The 25,346-nt window shown below is 38.6% G+C and overlaps 1 protein-coding gene across 2 annotated transcripts in view; it reads right to left on the bottom strand.

Annotated features, from left to right (window-relative positions):
• Window positions 1–25,346, bottom strand: part of PTPRR (protein tyrosine phosphatase receptor type R) — a 239,850-nt gene that overhangs the window by 16,196 nt on the left and 198,308 nt on the right. For both annotated transcript variants that reach the window (XM_035002132.1, XM_035002134.1), the window contains 5 exons: window positions 17,898–17,977; window positions 17,318–17,455; window positions 8,424–8,534; window positions 6,898–7,055; window positions 2,642–2,755 (listed from right to left, as the gene is read on the bottom strand). In XM_035002132.1, the coding sequence (XP_034858023.1) occupies window positions 2,642–2,755; window positions 6,898–7,055; window positions 8,424–8,534; window positions 17,318–17,455; window positions 17,898–17,977 (601 nt within the window). The remainder of the gene's footprint in view (window positions 1–2,641; window positions 2,756–6,897; window positions 7,056–8,423; window positions 8,535–17,317; window positions 17,456–17,897; window positions 17,978–25,346) is intronic.

Raw genomic sequence — 25,346 nt, 5'->3', positions numbered from 1 at the left:
CTTACAACTTGCCTAAGGCCACACAACCAAGATATGGAAGCAGCCATGAGGCTCACCCAGGCGCTGTGTTTCTAGAGGCCAGTGGTGTAACCACTACAATGAACAGTTGCTGTGAAGCCAGTCAAAACTGAGAGAAAGAGAGAGGGAAGATACACCAACAAGGACTTAGAAGTTATTATTTAAGAGATAAAGAACAGCAGGGCTGGGGATAGGAAAACCTCATCTGGACAGAGAGATTTGAATGTTTAATTTTTAGAGATAGGAGAAATTTATTGATAATTTTAATAACAATGAAGATAATAATAGCACTGCACATTTATTGAAAGTTTAATGTGACAGATCCTGTTCTAAGTGATATATATAAATGTGTATATATATATGTAGATATATGTACATATATATATATCATTGAATTTTTAGAACAATCCTGTGTCTCTTTTATTGAAATCCCAGAATGTACCACATAGTAGGTGCTCAATAAATATTTGTTGAATGAATCTTAAAAGGTAACCATCTACACTTTTTGGAAACTCTGGGCCACAAGGCTGAAGTCCAAGAGGCTCAGCTCCCATGGCCCTCTTGTTTTCTTACTCCATAGCATTTATCTCTGTCTGAAATTATCCTGTTTTTTTTTTTCTTTCCTTTTTTTATTATCTGTCTGTCTGTCTCTCTCTGCATGAGCATGTAATCTCTAGGAGAGTCAAGCATCACTCATCTTGTTTAGTGCTATACTTGCAGCGTCCAGAACGATGCCTTGGGCATAGGAGGTAATTAATAACTATTTGCTGCATAAATGAAAGAAGAGAACCCAACAGAAAGACTCTTTTCCACACCAGTGCACTGAATTGCAGAGCAGAAGGGCTGGCTGCCCATGTGCTCATACACCATCTTTTTCCATGCCTGTTTTCAAAGAGCATCTGTTTACTTTCTCCATCGCTGACTCAACTGTTCATTTACCCAGATAGGCTTAGTTGTGGAGAAAGGAAGAAGTTTCTTGTTTATTTTGTTTTCCACACAGATAAACACAGATCATCACAAAGGTGATCAAACCATCTCTATATGAAAACAACTCTTCCACCTCATACCCATTAGGATGGCTACCATTAAACAACAACAACAACAACAAACAGAAAATAACAAGTGTTGACAAAGGTGTATAGAACTTGGAACAATTGTGCACGTTGGTGGGAATGTAAATGGTGCAGCCACTGCGGAAAACAGCATGGTGGTTCCTCAAAAAAATTAGAGATAGAATTACTATATGATCCAGCAATCTCATTTCTGGGTATATATCTAAGAGGATCTCGACCACTATTTGTACACCCATGTTCATGGCAGCATTATTCACAAGAGCCAAAAGGTGGAAGTAACCAAGTGTCCATCGATGGATGAAGGGATAAACAAAATATGATCTATACACAAAGGGAATTGTGTAAGACTGTTGAATCACAGACCTGTACCTCTGAAACAAATAATACATTATATGTTAAAAAAAAAAAAAGAAGAAGAAGAAGATAGCAGGAGGGGAAGAATGAAGGGGGGGAAATTGGAGGGGGAGACGAACCATGAGAGGCTATGGACTCTGAGAAACAAACTGAGGGTTCTAGAGGGGAGGGGGGTGAGGGGATGGGTTAGCCTGGTGGTGGGTATTAAAGAGGGCACGTACTGAATGGAGCACTGGGTGTTATACACAAACAATGAATCATGGAACACTACATCAAAAACTAATGATGTATGGTGATTAACATAACATAATAATAAAAAAGAATTCAAAAAAAAAAGTAAGGAAATTCTGACACATGCCACAACATGGATGAATCTTGAGGATATTATGTGAAGTAAAATCCTAGGGGCCGGGGGCTGGAGGGAATAGGAAGTTGCTGTTTAAAGGCAACAGAGTTTTGCCAGATGAAAGGAGTTTTGGAGATTGGCTGCACAACACGTGAATATTCTTAACACCATTAAACTGTACTGTTAAAAATGGTTAAGATGGTAAATTTTGTTATGTGCATCTTTTCACAATTAAAAAAAGTAGATTTTAAAAAAGATGACTCTTGGTATGTGACATATGCCTCATTTTAAACAACCAAGATCCTAAAGTGAATGATTCAGTGAAGTCAAATGAAAATGCAGAGTAAATATAAAGGAAGACGGGTGTAAGACAAAGAGGGAACAGCAACACCATAAATAACCTATATTAGAGATGAGGAGGGATTAAGCATAAGCTTTTGGTTTTGTACACTTTTTTTTTTTTTTTGAAGATTTTGTTTATTTGAGAGAGAGAGATTGAGCATGTGCCCACGAGCTGGGGGGAAGGGCAGAGGGAGAGGGAGAAGCAGGCTTCCTGCAGAGCAGGGAGCCCGATGCGGGCCTCGATCCCAGGACCCCGAGACCATGACCTGAGCCGAAGGCAGACGCTTAACTGACTGAGCCACCCAGGAGCCCCTGGTTTTGTAGTCTTGATGGTCACTGTTGCAAATAACACTCTTTTCAATGTAAGATATACTTAAGCATTTTACACAAATCTTTATAGGTATTTAAGACTTTGGAGCCTGTGGTGTTTACCAAGTCAGGAAGATTGGACCAGGCCATGACCGAAAATGCTGCTCTGATGTGGCATCTCTGTTTCCCAGACACCCACCTGTCTACACGAAGCTGGCAGACAATGCTTAGGGCATCGACAACTCCTTCTTCTTTCAACTGTTGACAGCCAATGGATGTAGCAATAAAACACCCCGTTCTACCGATCCCTGCACTGAAAAGAAAAGACAAAGAGTAAAAAGGTGGAGGACAAGTAGAAAAGATAAAATACATTCTTTTATTTTTTTTTTTTTTTTGGTTTTTGAAAATTTTAATCCCAGTATGATATTCATCTCAGCGGTACAATATAGTGATTCAACAATTCCATACAACACCCAGTGCTCATCATGACAAGACAAGTACATGCCTTAATCCCTGTCACCTATTTCACCCATCCCCCCATACACCTCCTCAAGATAAAAGATATTCTTTTAAAAGGGTACGTCTAAATCTGAAACAGCAAGCCAGGCTTAGCAACAACAATGACAAAGCTCTCAGGCCCAGGTGACAAATCTGGCCCAGAGCAGCGCTTGAACTGCATTCCATCATTGAGTTATAGGCAGTAGGGAGAATAGTGAAAAAGGCATTGTAATTATTCTACAAAGAATAATGAGGACCTGAATTTAGGGAAGGTATAGGCACTAGAAAGGAGGAGAAAGACTTAGATACATCACAAATGTGAATCTGGGGGACCAGAGGAAAGGTAGTGCCCATGAGACAATTCTAGAAGAAGGGTTGATTTGGGTGCAGGGGAGGTTGGTGTTGCATATACTGATGCTGAAGATTCCAGTGAATAACTGAAGATTCAGTTGGGTTTGGGAGAAGGATGTGGCCAGAGGCACAAATATCTGAGTCATTTATATCCAGGTGATAGTTGAATAGAAATACTATCCATCCAATCCAGGAGGGTTTGCCCTTTCATCTGCCCTAGATGGTAAATCATCAACCTAACAAGCCCTTTAACTCTCTCTCCCCATCCCTCCTTCCTCTCCCTCTCCTCCCGCCCCTCAGCAATTTCAACCAGTAATAGTCTTTATGCAAATTTCTCTCAAATTTACATCTAAATTTCCTAAATTTCTCCTAAACTCTAGCTTAGCATTCTATCTCTTAGCTGGAACTCTTGATGTTACTATTTTGCACTGGCTTCGGTTCAATGTATCTAAAGTCAATGTATCTCAAACAGAATTATCTTTTCCCTCAATGGCATTACCAGTTAGCCACAAGTTTTCCAGCCTAGAAATCTTGGAACCATCTCCAACATCTCCCCCTCTCACCTCCCACATCCAATCTGTTATCAATTCTTATATTTTCCACCTCTACTGAAGCTTCTGGGATCCATGCTTTCCTTTCTATAAACTGTGCTCACGTTTTTGACATCTCCTCACTTCATGGTTAGCAATGATCTCATTATGGTTGCCAAGTCTTGAGTCTCTTCCTGGACTAATTCACGATACACACAGCTGCTAGGTTCATCTTTCTAAAATTGGGATCTGATCATATTACTCTCTACTCAAAGACTGTAGACGCCTCCCAGTCGTTATGGGCAGTGTCTGAGCTCCCCACCATGGTGTCACTGGCCTTGCATAATACGAATGTGACTAACTTTCAAGCTTTCGGTCTTGTTACTGTCCTCCTTGTATCCTTTGTGCCATTTTTGTCATCTACATGAATCACTGCAAAATATGGCTTTTATTTTCCAACTTTCTTTTCTGTGTTAAGGATATTCCTTCAGTCAGAAATGCCCTCCTTCGCAGCCTTTAAAACCACAAACATTGGTCATTTTTTAAGCCCCTGCTCAACATAATTCCAGTTCTGAGAGGCTCTCCTCCGTCCTCATGGTTTGAATTAATAGTTCCCTCTGGGCACTCAAATAGCACGGGTTTCTCATATTTGGCACTTGTTTCTTTTCTTTTTCTTTTTCTTTTTTGTTTTTTAAAGATTTTATTTATTTATTTGACACAGAGAGACGCAGTGAGAGAGGGAACACAAGCAGGGGGAGTGGGAGAGGGAGAAGCAGGCTTCCCGTGGAGCAGGGAGCCTGATGCGGGGCTCGATCCCAGGACCCTGAGATCATGACCTGAGCCGAAGGCAGATGCTTAACGACTGAGCCACCAGGCGCCCCTCTTTTCTTTTTTTTTAAAAAAGATTTTATTTGTTCATTTGAGAGAGAGAGACAGACAGACAGAGAGAGCACAAGCAGAGGCAGAGGGAGAGGGAGAAGCAGACACCCCCACCAAGCCGGGAGCCCGACATGGGGCTCAGTCCCAGGATCATGACCCGGGCAGATGCTTAACCATCTGAGCCACCTGGGTGCCCTTGGCATTTGTTTCTTATTGGATGGGAGTGCAGAGGAATTCAGAGGTGGAGGGGAGTCCCTTTTAGTTGAAGAGTCTATAAAGAGTTTGTTTCACTAGAGAGAGAGGATTTGAACTGTACCCTACGAATGGCAGGCATTTTGGTTATCATGAATGAGGGAATATTCCATGTATGAGAATGGTATAAAGAAAGAATGTTGCAGAACAGGATATATGATGTGCAATAGTGACTAGACTAGCTTGGCCTGAAGAGAAATTTATCCTAGAGAAATAGTGGGAAATAAGACTGGGTAGGCACAATGGGGCCTATAAAGGATCTCACATGGAAAGCTAAGAGGTTTGGACTTCGTCCTCTAAAACAGTGGTGGTTTGCTTTTTGTTGTTGTTGCTATTGAGAATTTGATAAAAACTATGAACTTTCACTCCCCAGAAAAACCCACATAAGTCTATGTACTCCAATTTGTTAAAGTAATTTCAAGAAGTTCAATGACCCCTGTGGTTTATCCATAGACCCAGGGTTAAGATCTTTTGCTCTAGGCAATAGGGTGCCATTGAGAAGTGCTGAGAGGGGATTCCATATGATGAAGGAGGATTTTAGGAACATCGTGCAAGAAAAGTGGATGGGGTAGGCTGAGCTGGGGGTGGGGCACAGGGAAGTGGGGTGTGTTTGTGCAATTAGCCAACTACTTCTAAAATACATGGATGAGGTCATTAGGGCCTGAACTTGGGTGGTTGGACAGGAAGTGATGATTATGGGAGAAGCTTTGAAGGGAAAGCCAATCTGGTGACTGATTAGATACTGAGGCTGGAGTTGAGAGAAGGGCCAAAGATAACTGTCAACATTAGATGTTGAGTGCTTGGAAAAAAGCTGGTCTTATTCTTAGAAATAGTCATCAGCAGGGCAACTGGTTTTATAGGGGAAACAGCTCGTTCGTTTTAGATATCCTGAGTGTTTTATGATTTTGGGTGGAGGACGGTTCCAGACCTAAAACATGACCCATTAGGCTGTCTTTCCTCACCCCCAAGTGAAGTTTAGGATAAAGCCTAATGCTAGAAACTGGATAATGACTCCTTTGGATACATAGGTATATAGTGAATTTCACTTTTAATTAAACCACAAAGGTTCATAGAAGAAGGAGGCTAAAGTTACAATTTAAAGTAATTATATTTTATTTATTAAAAATATCATCAGAAGCTATCTTTCAAGGCTTAAGAGGTTAAACAAAGCAACATAAATTATTTTGACGAAGTACGAAGAATAAATGGCTGGTTATACAAACAACTTTAAAGCGATTTGCTTTCGTTTGGGTACACTAAAAGGAAAAGGGGAATGAGGTATCAGTTATGAGAGGAGAGTTTTAAGCTAGATGTTAGGGAAGGGAACCACCAAGGACATCTGTTGCTTTTGTCTGCCTAGCCTCCAAAACCCCACGTTCTGGTAATAACACTTTGTTCTCCTTTTGACGAACTACCGCTTACCCACTTCCCCCTTCATAAATTTATTTCCACCTGTTGTTTTAATGAAATCACTTTTAAAATAGCTGACTGGTTTTCACCACATTTGACATAATGATAGATACATGTTATCAAGATACCATTCAAGTATGGTTCAGGTGCCATCTTGAAACAATAAAAAAGCCATTGATAATTTTTAAAAACGTGTCATTCCTAGCGTCAATGAGCCTGATGAGACTAAACAAATCGATGTAAGTTTCAAGGTCGAGGGCTGAATAAAGTCTCCGGTTCCCTGAGCCATTGATGTAGAAGTGCTGTTCTCTCTACTGTGTCATTGTTGTTTGCTGAAATGCCCTGATAATACCACTTCATTTCTGCAACGTGGCATCTCGGTCAAAACTCAAATATGAAGAAGTTAGCCAATTTCAGTAAATATTGAATTTACCAATAAAGTTGCAACCAGGAAGCACCACCCAACTTCCACCCGTTCAATGACTTTATGGGGGATGGACAGTTGCTTAGACAGAAAGGACAGTTCATCCCTTACCTGCAGTGGACAACCACAGGCCCCCGGCCTGTGGAAGCAAGTCTGTCTTCTTCGACATCCAGCATGAGCTGTAGAAGAGGCTGAGCACTGTCTGGAGTCTTGTGATCAGGCCATGAGGTGTACCAGTAATGTTTCACATGTTGGGTGTGACTTCCTTGCTGCAAATAGCAAGAGCCACCAAATGCCTCATTTACTTGTGGAACTAAAAGTCATCCAAACCACAATACTGAATGCCTTCTATCACTCCCATCTTGTTGGCAACTGACTTCTGGATGGAAAAAAGAAATCTAGGAGGTTGCTGAAGCGTACTCTTCTACCTTGAGAAAACATGACTATACATAGGCTGATGTCCCAGTTTGACAGTCTTGCCTCTATTCAATGAGAAATAGATATTTAAAATCGAAAAGGCATATGAAACCTATGCTATCTATATGTGTGCGATTTGTTGTAATAAAGAGAATGGCAGACGCAAAGGAAGCCAAGAGGGAATTGGAACGGTGTGTTTCCTGCTCTTTGAACATTCTTGACAGTGATGATAAACATATTAGCCCACATAGGAACACTTAATTTTGTACTTGGCCCCTACATTTGACTTTCTATATTCGTCCTAGATTGCAGTTTTTAGCAGCAGCAAGGAGTCCCAGGAATAAAGGAGCTACAAGGGGTTACTAAATTAGACAAGCTTTGAGTGAGGGTCCATGCACATCATCTCATAAGCCAGTGCCCAGGGTGGGGGAGGGGAGGGCCTGGCATGGAGTAGACCCTCGAGGGCATGTGGTGAAAAGGGTGACTTCCTATCTCAAATTTCCCTCTCAAACCCCCAGTGCAGCCCTGCCTCTACTCTCTGTAGGCTTCTGTTCCAGCAGTGAGGCTCTAGATAGGACTGAACTCTTTGAGATGATTGTCCTCTAGAAGCAAAAACACAACCATGGCAATGTTCCTCAGCATCTGCTGCCCATAATTTCAATAAGATAACTTTTGTATGACACAATCTGGTCTGGGGAAAGTCCCCATAAATTACTGTAACTCCAAGTTTGGGAAGATCTCATCAACACTTCAGGCTTGTCTTGCCTCCCACAACCACCCACAAGCACAGATGTTCTCTTTCACAGTTTCCAGGCCTTACTAAAAGCTGCTTAGACCAAAGTCATGTTAAGAAAACAGAAAAACAAAAAACAACAAGCCCCCCACCCCCCAAATCATGGTAAAGCCTCCAGGACAAACCTTTAGTTAAAGGCATTTGAAAGGTTGAATCAGGGATGTTTTGTTTCTAGAAATGAGAAGATCACAACATCCTACTTAGTGAATTTCCTTAATGCCTACTTACATTAATTTAATTATTCCACATACTAAGAGTAGCTGATGACCAAGAAATACATGAGAAGATGATGATCATTTCTCTTTGATCTTGGCATTATTTTTAAAAATTGAATCTGCCATACTTATTAGGATAAATACTTTCAGAGGAGAAATGTAATCCTGTCATACCCTCTACTTTATAGATAGCTCCAGCTACATAATCTTACCTTTAAGACAAGGTTTCGAACAGTGTAGTTGTCACATTCATTTACACTGATGACCAGAACCTCAACTTTCCCATATATTCCTCTCTTTTCTGGCCAGTATAGCACACATTTCTGGAAGGGGAGAACAAAGGAACACAGCAGATATTAATGATTTCACTGGCCTTGGAGTACTTTTCATTCAAGCATCTCAAGAGTTTTTATTTAATTAATTCTAAAAATATCAGGTATCGATTTTACAAGGCTGAAAATGGACTAAAACCACTGAATTGTACATTTTAAACAAGTGGCTTTTATGATATATGAATTGTATCTCAATAAAATTTTAAAAATGAAGGATCAATTTTTACACGTGCCTGTCAAACACTATTTTTACTAATCCCATACCAAAAGGGGGCAAGATTTCCCAAAACCTGAAATTAAGAACTAAATTGAAAAATTAAGCATTAAGAAATTAAAAAATCCAAGTATTAGACTTTATCATGTGATACAATAAAAGGAATGGTTTTTCACAATGATTGAGCCAAGTCATATTTTCATGCTCCGTCCAGTTGAAGCATCTAATAAGAGTATCTGTACTGTGTTAGATGCCACTGAATGAAGGTTCCCTAGTATGTAAAGAAGATGTAATGATCATTAATGTATCTACGGTATTATATTTTCCAGGACCGATGGTCTTTTCACCTATAGGGTCGATTGAAATAAATGTATAACAAAATTATTAAAAAAAAACATTTTTAGGGACACCTGGGTGGCTCAGTCATTAAGCGTTTGCCTTGGGCTCAGGTCACAATCCCAGGGTTCTGGGATCGAGCCCCACATCGGGCTCCCTGCTAGGCTGTTCCCTCTCTCAAATAAATAACTATTTATTTATTTGACAGAGAGAGAGCACAAGCAGGGGGAGAAGCAAAGAGAGAGGGAGAAGCAGGCTCCCTGCTGAGCAGGGAGCCCAACGTGGGGCTTGATCCCAGGACCCTGGGATCATGACCTGAGCTGAAGGCAGTTGCTTAACCAACTGAGCCACCCAGGTGCCCCTAAATAACTAAAAATCTTTAAAAAAAAAAAAAACACCATTTTTATAACGGATCCTCTTTGAAGGGTTTAATAAGAGTAATAATAATTATATTGCAACCATGGCATTATGACATGGTAGTTAAGGTGCAGGGTTTGGAGCCATAGAACTTAGGTCCAAATTTTGGTTTTGCCACTTACAATTAGCTGAGGATCTGTAAGAAAGACACTTAATCTCTGTGGCCTCAGTTTACTCATCACTTACTACATGAAAGGCACTTAGGACAAAGCCAGACATACAGTAAGCATTTAAAACACGTTGTTCTTCTTATTGTTGTTCCAACTTCAGGTTTTTGATCTAAATGATTCAGTCATTACTTCATTATCCATTAGATCATGAATTAAATATTGTATAATTATTATATCCAAGCTACATTATTAAAAGAAAAATACAAAACAAGATTCAAGCATACATGTAGGCTCATATTATTTATTATTTTGCCTTTTAAGCAGCTACAAAAAAACTATGAATTCTGACCACATATTTCAATGATTAAGAAAGTAAAGTGTGAAAGGTGATGTTTTATTTCAAGTGCCCAGAGAAGCAATGTTAACTTTAGAAATACTGTTTAAACAGAACTTATCATTTTCTTGCAAACACACTTGCACATTTATAGAGAAATTCCTTCACATTTATAGAGAAATTGCCTTCAGTCAGGACATTAAGTCCTCAGGATACTTGTTTCTTTACATCCCAGGTCAAAGGCATAGGACCACACTTGAAAAAAATTAAGAACTTACAGATTCAAAAGAGCAACAAAAGAAAGAATCACAAATGTACAGAACTGAAGGAAGAGACACGTAAAGTATCAGAAACACACCTCAGGGAGTCTATCATGCTAAGTACTAACCACTCCACATGCTAGAGCCAGGATGGAATCACTGTTTCTTTCATCCATTACAATAAAAACACATTTGCATCCTCTGTGTCCTGGTCCTTTTCCAAACAAAGTAAATCATTTTCACCTCTATTTACATGCCACCCCACACCCAAGATCGGCCGGCAATCAGGCTAAAGGCATACTCTGGCTGACATAACGTTAAGTAAAGAAACCTTTTAAAAATAAAGCAATTTATTTTTCTCCTCATTTACTAGTGCCAAGTGTCTCAAATTTCCCAGGTTTGTTAAAGAGAATCATACTAACCAATCTGCCTGGTTTCTTTCAATGAAGCATCAATTATTTTGCTGTGAGACCCGAGCTATTGTGTAAAACCCATGCCTCCTGGATGAATCCAAGAAGAGTGACAAAGAATCTTGAAAAAGGTATTGAACAAAGAAAGAGGCATTCAGCGGTCCAGCAGTCTGGCATACGTGCCCCATTGTCCACGATGAGCCCTGAGCAGCAGGCCCCTCTTTGGGAAGGTGGCTCTTGAAACTGGTAGGAAAAAGCTGCAAGGCAGGAGCTCAAAACCTGCACCCTGACTCTTAACAATACTTGAACAGTCTTGTGCACCTACTTGATAAATGGAAGCGCTGCTCGGTTCTCTCTCAAGCTTGCCGGGGCCCTCTTGAATGTTTTTCTTGACTCTTTACCAAAAATGCAATTGGCAGTCAGCTCCCAGTAGACAATGCAATGTGACTTGTTCATTCAAACAACCCTTAATTAGCATCCCATCTCCTTTCTGAGATACAATAGCTTATTTTTACACACTGAATACATTTTTCCCCCTTTAGGAGCACATAGAAAAAGAGACCAGATAAATGTGGGTGCTTTTGAATGTGAGGTGGGGGAGAGCTGCAAATGTAGTTGTTTAAAGAGCACAAGTTCATGTTCAAATTATTTTTGTGAACAGCTTTTTAGGGTTTCTTTATTGCGGCACTAACAATGATATGAAAGGCAGAAAATGCAAGGAAGGAAAATGCTCTCTTACAGATAATATTGTGAAACCCCACTAATTGTAGGTAATTCAAAAAAGCATGCTATCTCGCAGAATATAACCCCAAATTATCACTATTCTTTGCTAACTGGGCTGATCCTTTCAGTGAAATTATCTATTAATTCCAAAAATTCGTAACTTGGAGGAAAAAAGAGGTTTTCAGAGGCTCATGTGTCTCTTGTACAAACAAGTAATTAGTGAACCCTGACTGTAAAGATTCTGGACTTCAACAAATTCTTCATAATTAGTGGTTTATCGTAAAAGTAGAATGCAGTGCAAAGCAATGCAAACTCCTCTACTTTTTTTTTTTCTTTGACCCTCCCTCTCACTTCCACCACATTAGGGCTATTTGTGTATAGAGAGGAAGGAGGTCTAGCTAGTAGTTTAGTTGCCTGGAAAAAAAATCTATTTTTAAGTTACTTTCTTTTTGAATTCTATGCATTTAAAATAAAAAAAGATTTTGCTCTCTGAGCTGAAGACACATATCATCACATAGACAGTGGCTCTAAATAAATAAAAAGAAGATGGTCAGTTTCATTTGGGTTATATTAGCATATGAGAGGTATAGGATGGGTCAGATTGCCTACAGTTATTACAGTTACTTTCATTCCTGTGTTCCTACTAAGTATTACCAACAAAGGTGCAGCAATTTATTATTACAAGTACCTTCACCAACATATCACTTAATCCCTTCCACAATCATTTGAATTAGGTACACTGGCTTAAGTATTATTATTATTATTATTATTATTATTATTATTATTTATCATTTGACAGCAGAGGAAACTGAAGTTCAGGTATTCTGATAGGGGGCTCTGGGAAAATTCCCTTGGGTACTAAAACTCTCAGAGCAAGTATCATCTTAAAAATTTAACTTTCTATCTTTGATATCCACTGTCTCTTAACCAACCCTACTTTGCCACCGCATTAACCAGTGGCTTTCCTTCTCTCTGTGTAGTAGGCTGGTGCTCATGCAACACAATGTTCTCGGGCTGCCTCCTACTCAGCTCAGTACTTCTGTTACCATTGACTGAGCTGTTACGTGTTCACCAAGGGGTACTTACATTCAAATCTTCTTATGGCAATTGTAACTCATTAGTGAAGCTCGGTAATTTAATTTTACGTAAACTAATGAAACAGAAAGGTGCAGAGGAAAAGGGAATTGTTCTAGGAAATAACTGTACAAGTTAAATAAGTTTTTCATTGGAAAAAAAAGGACTCAGTAGAAAAAACGGTAGTCAAATCAGGTACAGGTGACAATGATAAAAGTCAGTGCAAAGTTTGAAAATCTATGGAGGATTCTGCAAGCACAATTCCTTTACAAACTTTTCCGTGTTCTCTCTCATTTTAAAGAAACTGAAATGGGAAATTTTGATGATGTATAAAGGGCATGATTTACATAAGCCATATGATCTAGAACTCCAGCTTCGGACCAACACTAACAAAACAAAACAAACTGAGTCCTATGAAAAAATGAACAAATTTTAGTGTGAGCAAATGTACATGCCTTAAGATAAAGTAAAGCATTAGAGTTCTGTTGTTGTTGTTTTTGTGATTTTTCTACTAACTTTTTTGGCTAATTGTGTCAAATAAGAGGGCTTCTAACTATAGTTAGAAGTAAAGCAGGCTACAACAATTGAGTAAAACCTAGCAAGTAAAAAGTTAAGGTGCAGTTATATTTGGAATATAAACATGTTTGAAAGGACAGGTGAGTAATTTTGCCCGAGAGCTGTCAGCCTCTAAATTACGGGCCACACTTAATTGCTTGGGCAGGACAAGCATAGGAAATGGGAATGAGAGATTAGCTGTCCAGCATTGCCAGGCAGTGCTAGGCCAGGCTGCCTCTCTAGATATTATAATTGCTAATTCTGGTCCTCCAGGAAAGCTGAAAACTGGTCAGCAGGCTCCCCTGTCTACCTGCCAGGCTAGCCTTCAACATTACCTTCCTTGACCTTGTTTGGACAGACACCTGATCCTGAGACTTGGTTTGCTTGGGGGTTTTTTTTGTTTTTTGTTTTTTGTTTTTTTCATTCTTGGTACAGGCATACCTTGTTTTATTGAGCTTCACTTCATGTGCTTTTTAGATCCTGCATTTTCTACAAATTGAAGGTTTGTGGCAAGCCTGCCTGGAGACTCCTTCCTGGAGTTTATTAGCACCATTTTTCCAACCGTTTTTGCTCTCTTCATGTCTCCATGTCACATTTTGGTAATTCTCACATATTTCAAACTTTTTCATTATGATTACATTTCTTATGGTGATCTGTGATCAGTGTGATCTGTGGTGTTACTACTGTCATTGTTTTGGGGTTCCATGAACTATGCCTATCGATACTTGGGTGTGCTCTGAGTGCCCCACTGACTGGCCATTTCCCGTGCCTCTCCCTCTCCTGGGGCGTCCCTATTCCCTGAGACACAACAGTATTGCAATGAGGCCAGTTAATAACCCTACAATGTCCTCTTGGTGTTCATGTGAAAGGAAGGGTTGTGCGTCTCTCGCTTTCAGTCAAAAGCTAGGAATGATGAAGCTTCGTGAGGAAGGTATGTCCAAAGTCGAGATAGGCCGAAAGCTAGGCCTGCTGCACCAGTGTGCCAAGTTGTGAATTCAGGGCAGAAGTTCTTGAAGGAAATTAAAAGTGCCACACCAGTGAACAGATGAATGATAAGAAAGAGAAAAACCCTCTTGGTGATATGAGAATACTGGGATTATTAAATAAGAGCTTGGCAATTATTCATTTATTTATTAGAAAGTAGAAAGGTTCATGAAAATATAAAGGCTGGGAATTTCTAAAGATAACTCCACCTTCATTTTTTTGGGAGGAAATGATTTTTGTCTATTCCAAACAATGACGCTCAACACAATTGAAAGTTGGCACATTTTTGGTAAACAGCATTTTCCTGGTAGTGTGAAGCTTACTGCGTATTTCTTTTGAGCCAGACTTCTCAGTATCATTTTGATCTGCAAAACATCAAAGTTTCCTCTATGGAATTATATTTACATCATGGAGCGTCTGGACTGAAAGGAATTTTTAATTTTAATTTAATGAGTAATGCATTCTACTCAGATTGAAACAATGTTGCTAAATGTTGCTAAATGTGGCATGCATTCTGGGTCATCAATTACTGTCTTTCCTCCCTTGCTAGGTACTGTTCTTCTGATTTTTGGCTTCTATGGCTGCTGCTGAGAAGCCATTTGTTAGTTACTCTGTTGTTAAAATCATCTCTGCAGTGTTTTTTAGTTTCATAGTTGTATCTAGTTGTGGATTTATTTTTACTTACTAGCCTAGGATTTATGGTGTTTCTCAAATCTGACAGCTCGTGTCTTTTATCACTTCTGGAAAATCCCTGGCCACTATTTCCTCACATATTACTTCTTTTCTTATGTTCTCTTTTTTCTTCTTCTAAAATATCCATTATATATACATTGGACATTTACATACTAGGTCTTAACTTTCTTTCATATTTTTGGTCATTTCAATCTTCTGGGTAATTTCCTTAGCTCTATTTGTAACCCAGTCATTATTTTTATTCTGCTATGTCTACCCTGCTATCACACCTGTCTAATGAAGTGTTCTTTTTAAATTTTAATATCTACATAACATTTATTTCTAGGACTCTTTGGTTTGTTTTTACATCTTCCTAGTTTTCTTGGGTAGTAACTTCTTCCCCTGTCAAGTTTTTAATCTTATATTTTGTGTGCTTAATTATAAAAAAAAAATAGCCTGTATTTATAGTTTCTATTATTTTCATTTCTTGTGGGTCTACTTTACCTGCTTGTTGCTTCTTCTGATTTTTCCTTACGTTGCTTATTTACTTGTGTTGTCTCATAACTTTGACTTGTGAGCTTATGTTTGGCTGGGCTTTTTCTGTTGAAATTCTGTGATGTAGATCCTGAGAGTATATGCATCCAGAAAGCTTTTGCCTTTGTTTCTGTAAAGTGCCACTGAGCGTTATCAATCCAGGATTACGTTTTGCATTAATTGTTCTGCTTGGGATTTCCTGGTTTTCGAATGAGGTTCTACAGAGAACCTTTTTATCTATCTCATGAGGAGACCAGATTTAGATGGATTAATTTCCTGTTATAGTCCTATTTTGGTCAGCAGGTTTATTTTTGTGGCTCACCTTTTTACTGAAGGCACAGCCCTTGCAGGAGCTCACTCTATGGAAGGTCTCCATTCCAGCTCTTGGCTCCTGCAAACTCAAGGCTTTATCTCCAGTTCTTGTTAAAGCACAAGTAACCCATAATTCTCTGGCTTTATGCCTTTTATTCAGTTTTTAACTGCTGGGACTTTTTTCCCCCCAAGCTCTGTTAGGCATGCTATTTTTATTTTACTATTTTATCTGTAAAACATCAAAGTTTCCTCTATAGTATTATATTTACATCATGGAAGCTCTGAACAAAAAGGAATTTTTAATTTTAATAATGAGTAATGCAGTCCACTCAGATCTAGGAAATGTTGCTAATTTATGTTTTATATTTTAAATTTTACCTAGTATGACTAGTTTTATAATGGGAGGTTTTTCAGATGATCTAGCCTGTTTGTATGCAGGCATGCATATACACAGAGAATACACCTTTTAAACTTGAAGAGTCTGTTCTGAGTAGGTAAAATAAAGGCAAAATGTTGTGGATATTAAACAACTGTGCAGGAATTATCAGTGGCCTGATGTGTTGATATATTGCTATGGGTGAAACAGCTGAAAATATTAGGGGCGGTTTTTATTATACCTCCTCAGGCTTTCATATAAGATTCATAGAAATATATTTATTTAGTAAGCTATATAGTTAATTAAGTATATAGCTTCATCTACTGGCCCAAAATACACTTGTTTTTCTAGGATAGATTTCAGAAAAAAATCCTTTATCTACTGTAGCAAAAATGAAAGAAGGCAACAAGCTTTACAAAACTTATAAACTGCTGCTTGTGAGCCTGGAATTTCTTGATTAGCACAAGATTATACTATACTGAAGGGTTATAACTCACCAAAAAGGTATAAGGGAAAGCTCGGTTTTCTTAAATTCTTATTGTCATCGTGAAGCTCTGATACAGTAATTTTGACGAGAAAGCAAACACAAATGCTGACTAAAATACAGTAAATTATTCCAATAAGATGCCCTAAAATGTAAGCAGTACATAGCACCCCTTGGGAATTACACAATTCTGTTTTTATGATGTAAAGTACTGAATGAGTGTTCTGTAAACTAGACCCTTAGGAAAGACTGCTAGTACGGAAATGGAATCTAACCTTGTCTCTCTCTTGGATTTCTTGTTATGAAGATATTGAAAAAGTTGCTTGGCTTTTGTAGCTTCCTTCAAATCTCCCTTGCTCAGTGGGGCTTCATCCCTCCTCCCCATATCATACAAAAGCTTACTCTTCCCCCCTCCCATCCCTCCTACAGCTCAGCACACCCAATCTCCTTATCCTACCCACCTTGTTCCCCCTATACCATTTATCCTTTCTAGTTGCTACAGTTTTATGCATTTATTATGTTTATTGTTTTTTAATCTGTCTTCCCCATTAGAAAGTTAAAATCTACCAATGGCAGGCATCTCTGTATGTTTTTTTACTAGTATATTACCAACAACTTAAGTAGTATCTGTCACATCGTAAGTGTTCAAAAATTACTTGGGATATGAATGAGTAATTTTTTTTTTATTTCCCTGCTTATAAATTGGAGTGATAATTCCTAGCCCCTCATTTCCTTACAGAGATATGTGGGATATGTGAGATACATGTATGTCAAGTATACTGATTCTTCTGATAGAAAGCTGCCGTTCATACAATGACACCAATGACCATTCTTGGAAGCATGAAGTGAACTTGTCTTTCAATGTCTTAAAATTTCCATCTTAAATTCGTTCCGAAGTACATGGCAATTTTCCTTATACAACATCTCTTCTATAGCAACAGAAAATTTATAACATTCACTACTTGGGTAAAGGTCATACCTCATTTTTTTCTTTGAGTTTTGTGATCATGACAATCACGGGACTGTCTTCCTGCCAAACCATCTGCCAGAAATCATTCACGGTGTTGATCATGGGGCCCTGTGTGGCAATGAATACTTTCTCTTTGCCACTGTAGCCCTGGTTTGAGTAAAGAGACAAAAATACTGGATTTGAAATTCATGCCTTCCACTGAAAGTTTAGAACCAGTTAAGAACAAATTGGCTCGACTAGTCCAGACGCAACACCAGCTTTCACAGCTTCACTGACTCTAGCACCATTCATCCGGATGCTCTCCCAGCAAGTCAAGCACAGCGCACAGCAGTGAGCGGCATAATGCCCCGTGCTCACCAGAGCACCCCAGCACCCAGAGCACTGCAGCCAGAGACGCACAGGAAAGGATGACTCAAGGTAAAGGACCTGCTACCAACGTCGATTATGACAAACGAACGAATAAGCTTGCTAGTAACCGAGTTAAATCAAAATTAATTCACTCTGAGGGGGAAAAAAAAAAAAAAGCCCAACAATTTCAAATAGTAAGTCGACATGCTCATCAGAAAGAAATTTATAGTTACTTACTTACCCTAATATAGTTAGCATTAATGTAGGTGCTCAAAGAATCAGTTACATTTTTTGGTCTTAGGCACACTCTGCTGAGGGGATCTAATGAAGAAAATAAGAAGGAATGCATTAGACAAATTTACCCTTTTTAAAGTTCCTTAGAACACCAGTAACTGTACATAGCACACTTGTTAATTTATATACTGACCATCTGGCTTGTGTCAATGTTTGTTGCTGATGCGTCTGTGTGTCTGTCTCTTGATCCACCTGTGTTTATTGAGGGACAATTGGGCCCATCTTGGCCCCTGTCTCTTAACACAAATCTTGCCCATAAGCTTGAGACGATGAGTTTATTCATCATGCTATTTTTTGTGCGTTTCTGATTCTTGACCTCATTTCTTTTTTATGCTCCTTTTCCTGTTCTTTGGATTTGGAATTTGTACCAGATTTTCTTACTCACTTCCCTCTTCTTTTCTGCCCAATAACAAACACTTGGTCTGGCCCAAATCCCTGTCCCTAAAGAAGCTGTCTTTAGTTACCCTGTGTGGCAGTTTGTCCACCTAGAGCAGGAAAATCTGCTATTAGGCAGATTGTTATAGTGCTAGCAACATTGTCTTAACTGTTCAAATCATTTTCCATCCAGAACATGGTGTTATGGAAAATATGGTAGCTATTTTGACCAATGTTTACATAAATGAATTAAGATCAAATCATCCCTTTATGATTTCTTTAGTCAGACACACTCTGAGCCTCTTAAAGGTAAAGATGGAGATTTTTCATTATATCTAAGACTTAGATATATTTTATGCATTTTATGCATTTTAAGTCGATATGTGTATTTTAAATTTATAAGTCTAAGACTTAGTGTCTAGGACAGTGCTTATATATATATATATATATATATATATTTATATATATATATAGTAGACCCTCAATAAATGTCTATTGCATTGATTTAGATGGTTCTTTCCATTTTTTAAGAAGTCAGTTCTATGCATTCCTCTCTAGTAATTGTTTTATTACTGTTCTTCTCTAGACAGGTAAACTTGTGAGAGCTTATCATACCCACTGTTCTTACCTCCTCCTCTAGAATTCAATCCTCCTTGTGTACACCCCAATTTATTCTAACCTTAGTTTTATGCAGAGACTACTTTTGCTGATGCCACCAATGACTCTTTTTGTTGACCTAAACCAAATCAGCCTATTGTGGTATTTTTTCATGTTTTATTTTAATATTTACCATCTTATATTTTAAGTGCTTACATTTTTTGCCTGCCCTCAATGAATTGTACTGAACCCCTTAAAGGCAAGAATTGTATTTAATTAACTCTTTTTTTTTTTTTTGAAACTAACTTTTGTATCCTTTGCAATTTCTACCTAGTATGTGGCTCATAGGGTGCTTAATACCAGAAGTCATTTCTATTAGAGTTGAAACACTGTTTTTGACTTTCTAGATTCCTTTTCTTTCTTAGCAAAGGGGACAGGAAAACTTTCATTCATTTTCCATATCCACTGACTATTAGAAGCTTCCACAGGGCTCTACACCAGTGAGACTTGAAAAGAGGCCCACTTCCTTCAGTTTTTATAATGCCTACCATGTATATGATTTATTGGGAACTCAGCCCTATAAACTGCTTAGAGACAGGTTTCTCATCAAGCTAAATTTAGTTTGGAAACTGGTAATTTATAAGATTTCCAAGTATTTAGAGGTTTCCAAAAACTTTTTAAACAAGAATGAACCATAGGACTGAGTAAGGGAAAACTGGCATCCTAACCAAAGCCTTTTAGCCTTTTTACTCTTAGGCTGACTAATAAAAAAAGCTGAGGATTAAAGAAAATCCAAAACTTTATCATCATTGTCATCATCATCATTATTTTCATCATTACTGTTATAATTGTATTCATTTTATGCATTTTAAGTCGATATGTGTATTTTAAATTTATATATTGGTCAAATTCACTATGATAACCTTTTTCAGGACAGCTATTTCTGGATTAGATGTTGAATATTTAGCATGCCACTTATGACACATCTGGGAAGTGGTAATAACAATTCCAACACTGAGCAATTTTTCTTCCCTTGCCTCTGCTCTTCCCCTTTTATTTCCTTCCTTCTCTCCTCTTGCTTTCTTCCTCTTTCATCCCCCTTTTCCCTCCCTCCCCTCTTGCTCTCTTATTCCTTCTCTTCCTTCTGCTCTCCTTCCTGTTTCTTTTTTCCTCTGAACAAATTATTGAACACATACAGATTTAGTGTACAGAACACATGAAATTTCCCCGTCTAGCCTCTTTAAAATACCTCTGGCAATTTAAGTCTTCTATTTAACAGACAAAATGGTACCTGGATCCTGATAGTCTTTAATTTTTTTTTTTTAAGATTTGTTTATTTATTTGAGAGAGAGCGAGTGCAAGGGGGAGGGGCAGAGGGAGAGGGAGAGAGAAACTCAAGTAGACTCCACTCTAAGCGTAGAGCCTGGCACTGGGCTCAATCTAACCACCATGAGATCACAACCTGAGCCAAAGCCAAGAGTCAGTTAACCGACTGTACCACCCAGGTGCCCCTGGATCCTGATATTCTGACTGGCATCCTATCAGATTTTGCCAAAGGTTATTCTGTGTTGAAGATTTCTTCTCTGGGCAGAAATGCATTTGAGGTTTGGAGTCAAGAGGAGAAGATATTAGATGAAAGAAGAGTTTATACTGCTAGTGTATCCCTGGGCAAAGACAGGGATGAGAGGGATAGCATAGTTTTTCTGGATGAATTCAAGATAAGTGGGAAATGGGAGGAAGGGCAAGGACTTGGGTCCTCCTTCAAGGTGACTGGGAGTCACCTTCAGTTTGCTGCAGGAGGGAGAGAACACTCCAGGCCTGCATTATCCAATATGGTGCCACTAGCCACACGTAGCTAACTTTAAGTTAATTAAAATAAAATAAAACTTAAAAATCAGTTCCTTGGGTGCACTGGCTATACTTCAAGTGCTTCATTGCTATATGTAGCTAATGGCCATCACATTGGAGATAGAGAGCATTTCCATAACTGTACAGGGTTTTGACGGACAGTGCTGATCCTGGCAATGCAAGATGGCGATTATATGGAAACTCACTTTTTAAGATCCATGTGAAAATTATAAGAGAAAACAGGGCTCTTAAATAGTCTGCTTTTGAAACCGTAAAGTCTTCTTTCCCTAGTTAGTGTTATTATTTTCTGGAATTGGTTCTGGGGTTAATGATCAATGCATCCTCAATTAGGTGGAGGGAAAGGAGAAACTAACATTAGGTGGGGGCTCACTATTAGTGGGAACTTCCCTTTTCACATATGATTACTTAATTCTCTCCACGGCCCTATGTAGTAATATTATTATCATCACTATCTTTAGGGATGAAGAAAGGATGGCACAGAAAGATTAAGTTGTCTGCCGTAAACTACGAATGCTCCTGCCAGGGTAGGGAGGCAAGTCTAACTCCAATATTTTGTTTGAGCCACACAACTTGTTGCCTTAATGAGTGGCTCACTTACTTGCATATCTACTCTGTTCTGGGCACCTAATAGAACAGGAAACATTAGTAAGAAATATTACCAGACTTTAAATTTTTAAATATGAAATGATGGCCAAAGTAATTAGAGTTTAATTAATAGAGTTCTTTAATTTCATCTATGTTTTTTTTTTAATTTTGTTTTATTATGTTATGTTAATCACCATACATTACATCATTAGTTTTTGATGTAGTGTTCCATGATTCATATGATGTTTTATATTTGTATACATAAATTGCATGGAATAAATATACATGAAATTTGTTATTATACTTCATTGTGCAAGTAACTTCATATTGATGTGTGATCAGTTTTTTTTTCCCATTGCTTTTGTGATTTAGGACATAGACATATTTTCATCATTAATATTTGTTTATGTTGCAAAATAATGTGATATAAATTTACCCTTTGCACTTTAATCTACCACATAGAGTGTTCTGAGCCAGGCTGACATCATCCTTAGAGAAACAGCCATGATTTAATTTGTTCTTGGTCATCCATATTTCTGCTGCAAAACATCTTCCAAATTATATGGCCTCACTAATATGTACAAGCTGGAAGCTTTTTTTTTTTTTTAAGATTTTATTTATTTATTTGAGAGAGAAAGAGTGAGAGACAACACAAGAGGGGGAGGGGCAGAGGGAGAGGGAGGGGCAGAGGAAGTGGGAGAAGCAGACTCCCCACTGAGCAGGGAGCCTGATATGGGCCTCCATCCCAGGACCCTGGGATCATGACCTGAGCCGAAGGCAGACGCTTAACCCACTGAGCCACCCAGGTGCCCCCACGCTGGAAGCTTTTAAACTTGAGTTTATTACAGGTTAAAACAATTTAAAAAAACATAATACTTGGGGGACCTGAGTGGTTCTGTTGGTTAAGCATCTGCCTTCAGCTCAGGTCATGACCCCAGGATCCTGGGATAGAGCCCGCACTGGGCTCCCTGCTCAGTGGGGAGTCTGTTTCTCTCTCTCCCTCTGCCCCTCCCCCCGCTGGTACTCTCTCGTGCTCTCTCTCAAATTAATCAATAAAATCTTAAAAAAAAAAACAGTAATACTTAAAATCTTAATCATTTTTAATTCTTTTATGTAATGTTTAAAATTTATCCCATATTATAGTCTAAAATAATCTATAAGGAATAGCTTTCCATATAAATTCCAGTCTTCTCTGATGATTTCAACCAATAGTGTGGTGTGCCCAAACTATACTTACTAAATTATATTTTGTGCAACAGGGGGTGGGTGGTGCATTCAGGCTACAGACATTTTCAACAGAAAATCCATTATTTGCAACATCAGTTGTCAGCACAGGTGTCCTGGTTCAAGTGATCCACCCAGTTCTGGGAATGGAAAAGCTGACACAGGACTACGAAGGACTATGTCTGATATCATCTGGGCAGGAAATAGAGAAGGCTGAACTTTATTTATTTTTTTATTTTTTTTTAAAGATTTATTTATTTATTTTAGAGAAAGAGAGAAAAGGAGAAAGAGTGTGTGAGTGCGGGGAGGGGCAGAGGGCAAGCGTCTTCAAGCAGATTTCCCGCTAAGCCAGAAGCCCAACATGGGGCCCTGTGGGGCCTCGATCTCATGATCCATGAGATCATGACCTGAGCTGAAACCAACAGTCAGATGCTTAACTGACTGAGCCACCCAGGCACCCATGAGAAGGCTGAACTTTCAATAATTCTAATAATTTCTGAATCCTAACATTAGATGGTTAAGTAAAATTGCAATGAATGTATATGTCCTAATTACTTATATTTGGTATTTCAGATGAAAAATCTTGAGAGAGAGAAAGACAGAGGCAGAGAGAAGCACACCTGTAACACACAGCACTTTCATCCCCTTTAGCCAGCTCTAGTTATAAAATATCTTTCAACAGGGACAATACTGTATAGAACCATTAAAAATATATTATAGTGGAGCGTTTCCAACTCCGCCAGAGGGGGAAGCCCAAAGACACCATTAACAGTAATTCTTGATATTACCATAAATATGGAGAATTTGATGTTTTATGAGTGAATCAATGGGCTTAATTATACAGACTCTACTATTTCAATATCCATACTTTTAAAAAGTTTTGTGGCTCCATCTTTCCAGAGCTATTGTTTTGAGATGTTTATGGATTTTACCAAAACCCCAACCATCTGTTGTCTAGAGATTGACAATGTTACATCCTCCTCAAAGCATTTTTGCCACTCTAAGCAGAATAACTCAGTCCTCTCTATACTCCTACACTACTTGGGCCAGATCTCAATTCTGGCTTTTAGTACATTAAACATAATTACTCATTTACATGACTTTCCCCTCTAGGCCATGACCTCCTTGATCTTAAAGGCTATTCCTTATATCTTAGTGGTTCCTGGCATCTGGCTCATTGCTTGACATCGATAAATTTCATGGAGTTAAATTTAGTTTTTTTCCTCAAAGATTTTATTTATTTATTTATTTATTTGAGAGAGAACACAAGCAGGGGGAGCAGCATAGGGAGAGGGAGAAGCAGGCTCCCTGCTAAGCAAGGAGCCCAACGTGGGGCTTGATCCAGGACGCTGAGATCATGATCTGAGCCAAAGGCAGACGCTTAACCAACTGAGCCACCCAGGCACCCAAGTTAAATTTAGTTTTAACATTGACTAAACAGTGTTTCTCAAAGTGTGGTCCTGGTATTATCTGTATCAGAATCACCTGGGTGCTTGCTTAGAAATATGGGGAGATGAACCATGAGGGACTATGGACTCTGAGAAACAAACTGAGGGTTCTAGAGGGGAGGGGGGTGGGGGGATGGGTTAGCGTGGTGATGGGTATTAAAGAGGGCACATACTGCATGGAGCACTGGGTGTTATATGCAAGCAATGAATCATGGAACACTACATCAAAAACTAATGATGTAATGTATAGTGATTAACATAACATAAAAAAAAAAAAAAGAAAAATATGGATTCTTGGGCCCAACAGCAGACTTACTTAAACAGAATCCCTGGGTGGGACCCAGGACTCTAGATTTTTTTTTTTCTTTCATCCATTAGGACTCTGGATTTTTATAAGGACTCTAGATGATTATTATGCACAATGAAATTTTTTGGTAACAGCTTTATTAAGATGTAACTCATATACCATACAATTCACACATTTAAAGTGTGCCATCATAGAATTCTTTTTCTTTATTCACAGAGTTGTGCAACTGTCACCACAATCAATTTGGTAACATTTTCCTTATTCTCAAAATAAACTCCACAGCCTTTAGTTGTTTAGTGGCTATTTCCCATGCCTCCCAGCACTAGGCAACCCCTGAGACAGTTTCTGTCTTTATAGGTCTGTCAATCCGGCCACTTCACATAAATGGAATTATATAGTATGAGGTCTTTTGTGATGGCTTCTTTCACTTAGCATAATGTTTCAAGGTTCATTCATTTTGTAGCAGGCATCAGCACCTCATTCCTCTTTATTGCTGAGTAATATTCCATTGTGTGGATATTCTACATTTTATTTCTCTATTCATCAGTTGATGGATATTTTGGTTGTTTCCACCTTTGGGGCTTTTATAAATAATACTGTTACAAACATTTGTGTATAGCTTTCTAATATCAATACTTTTTAAAAGTCTTTGTGGCTCCATCTTTCCAGAGCTATTGTTTTGGAATGTTTATGGATTTTGCCAAAACCCCAACTATCTATTTGTCTAGTGATTGACAATGAAATGTTTTCATTTCTCTTGGTTATATGCCTAGGAGCAGAATGTCTGAGTCATATAGTAACTCTAGGATTTGCGTTTTGAGGAACTACCAGACTGTTTCCTAAGTAGCTGCACCATTTTACATCTCTACCACCAATGTGTGAAGGTTCCAGTTTCTTCCTATCCCTGCTGGCACTTTCTATACGGTCTATCATTTTTATTATAATCATGTGGATGTGAAGTGGTATCTCATTGTGGTTTTGATTTCCCTAT

This window comes from Mirounga leonina, unplaced genomic scaffold (genome assembly GCF_011800145.1).
Source record: "Mirounga leonina isolate KUSES-001 unplaced genomic scaffold, KU_Mleo_1.0 Mir_126, whole genome shotgun sequence".
NCBI lineage: Eukaryota > Metazoa > Chordata > Mammalia > Carnivora > Phocidae > Mirounga > Mirounga leonina.
Note: the sequence above shows the minus strand (reverse complement) of the source record. Positions and strands in the feature narration are given on the sequence as shown.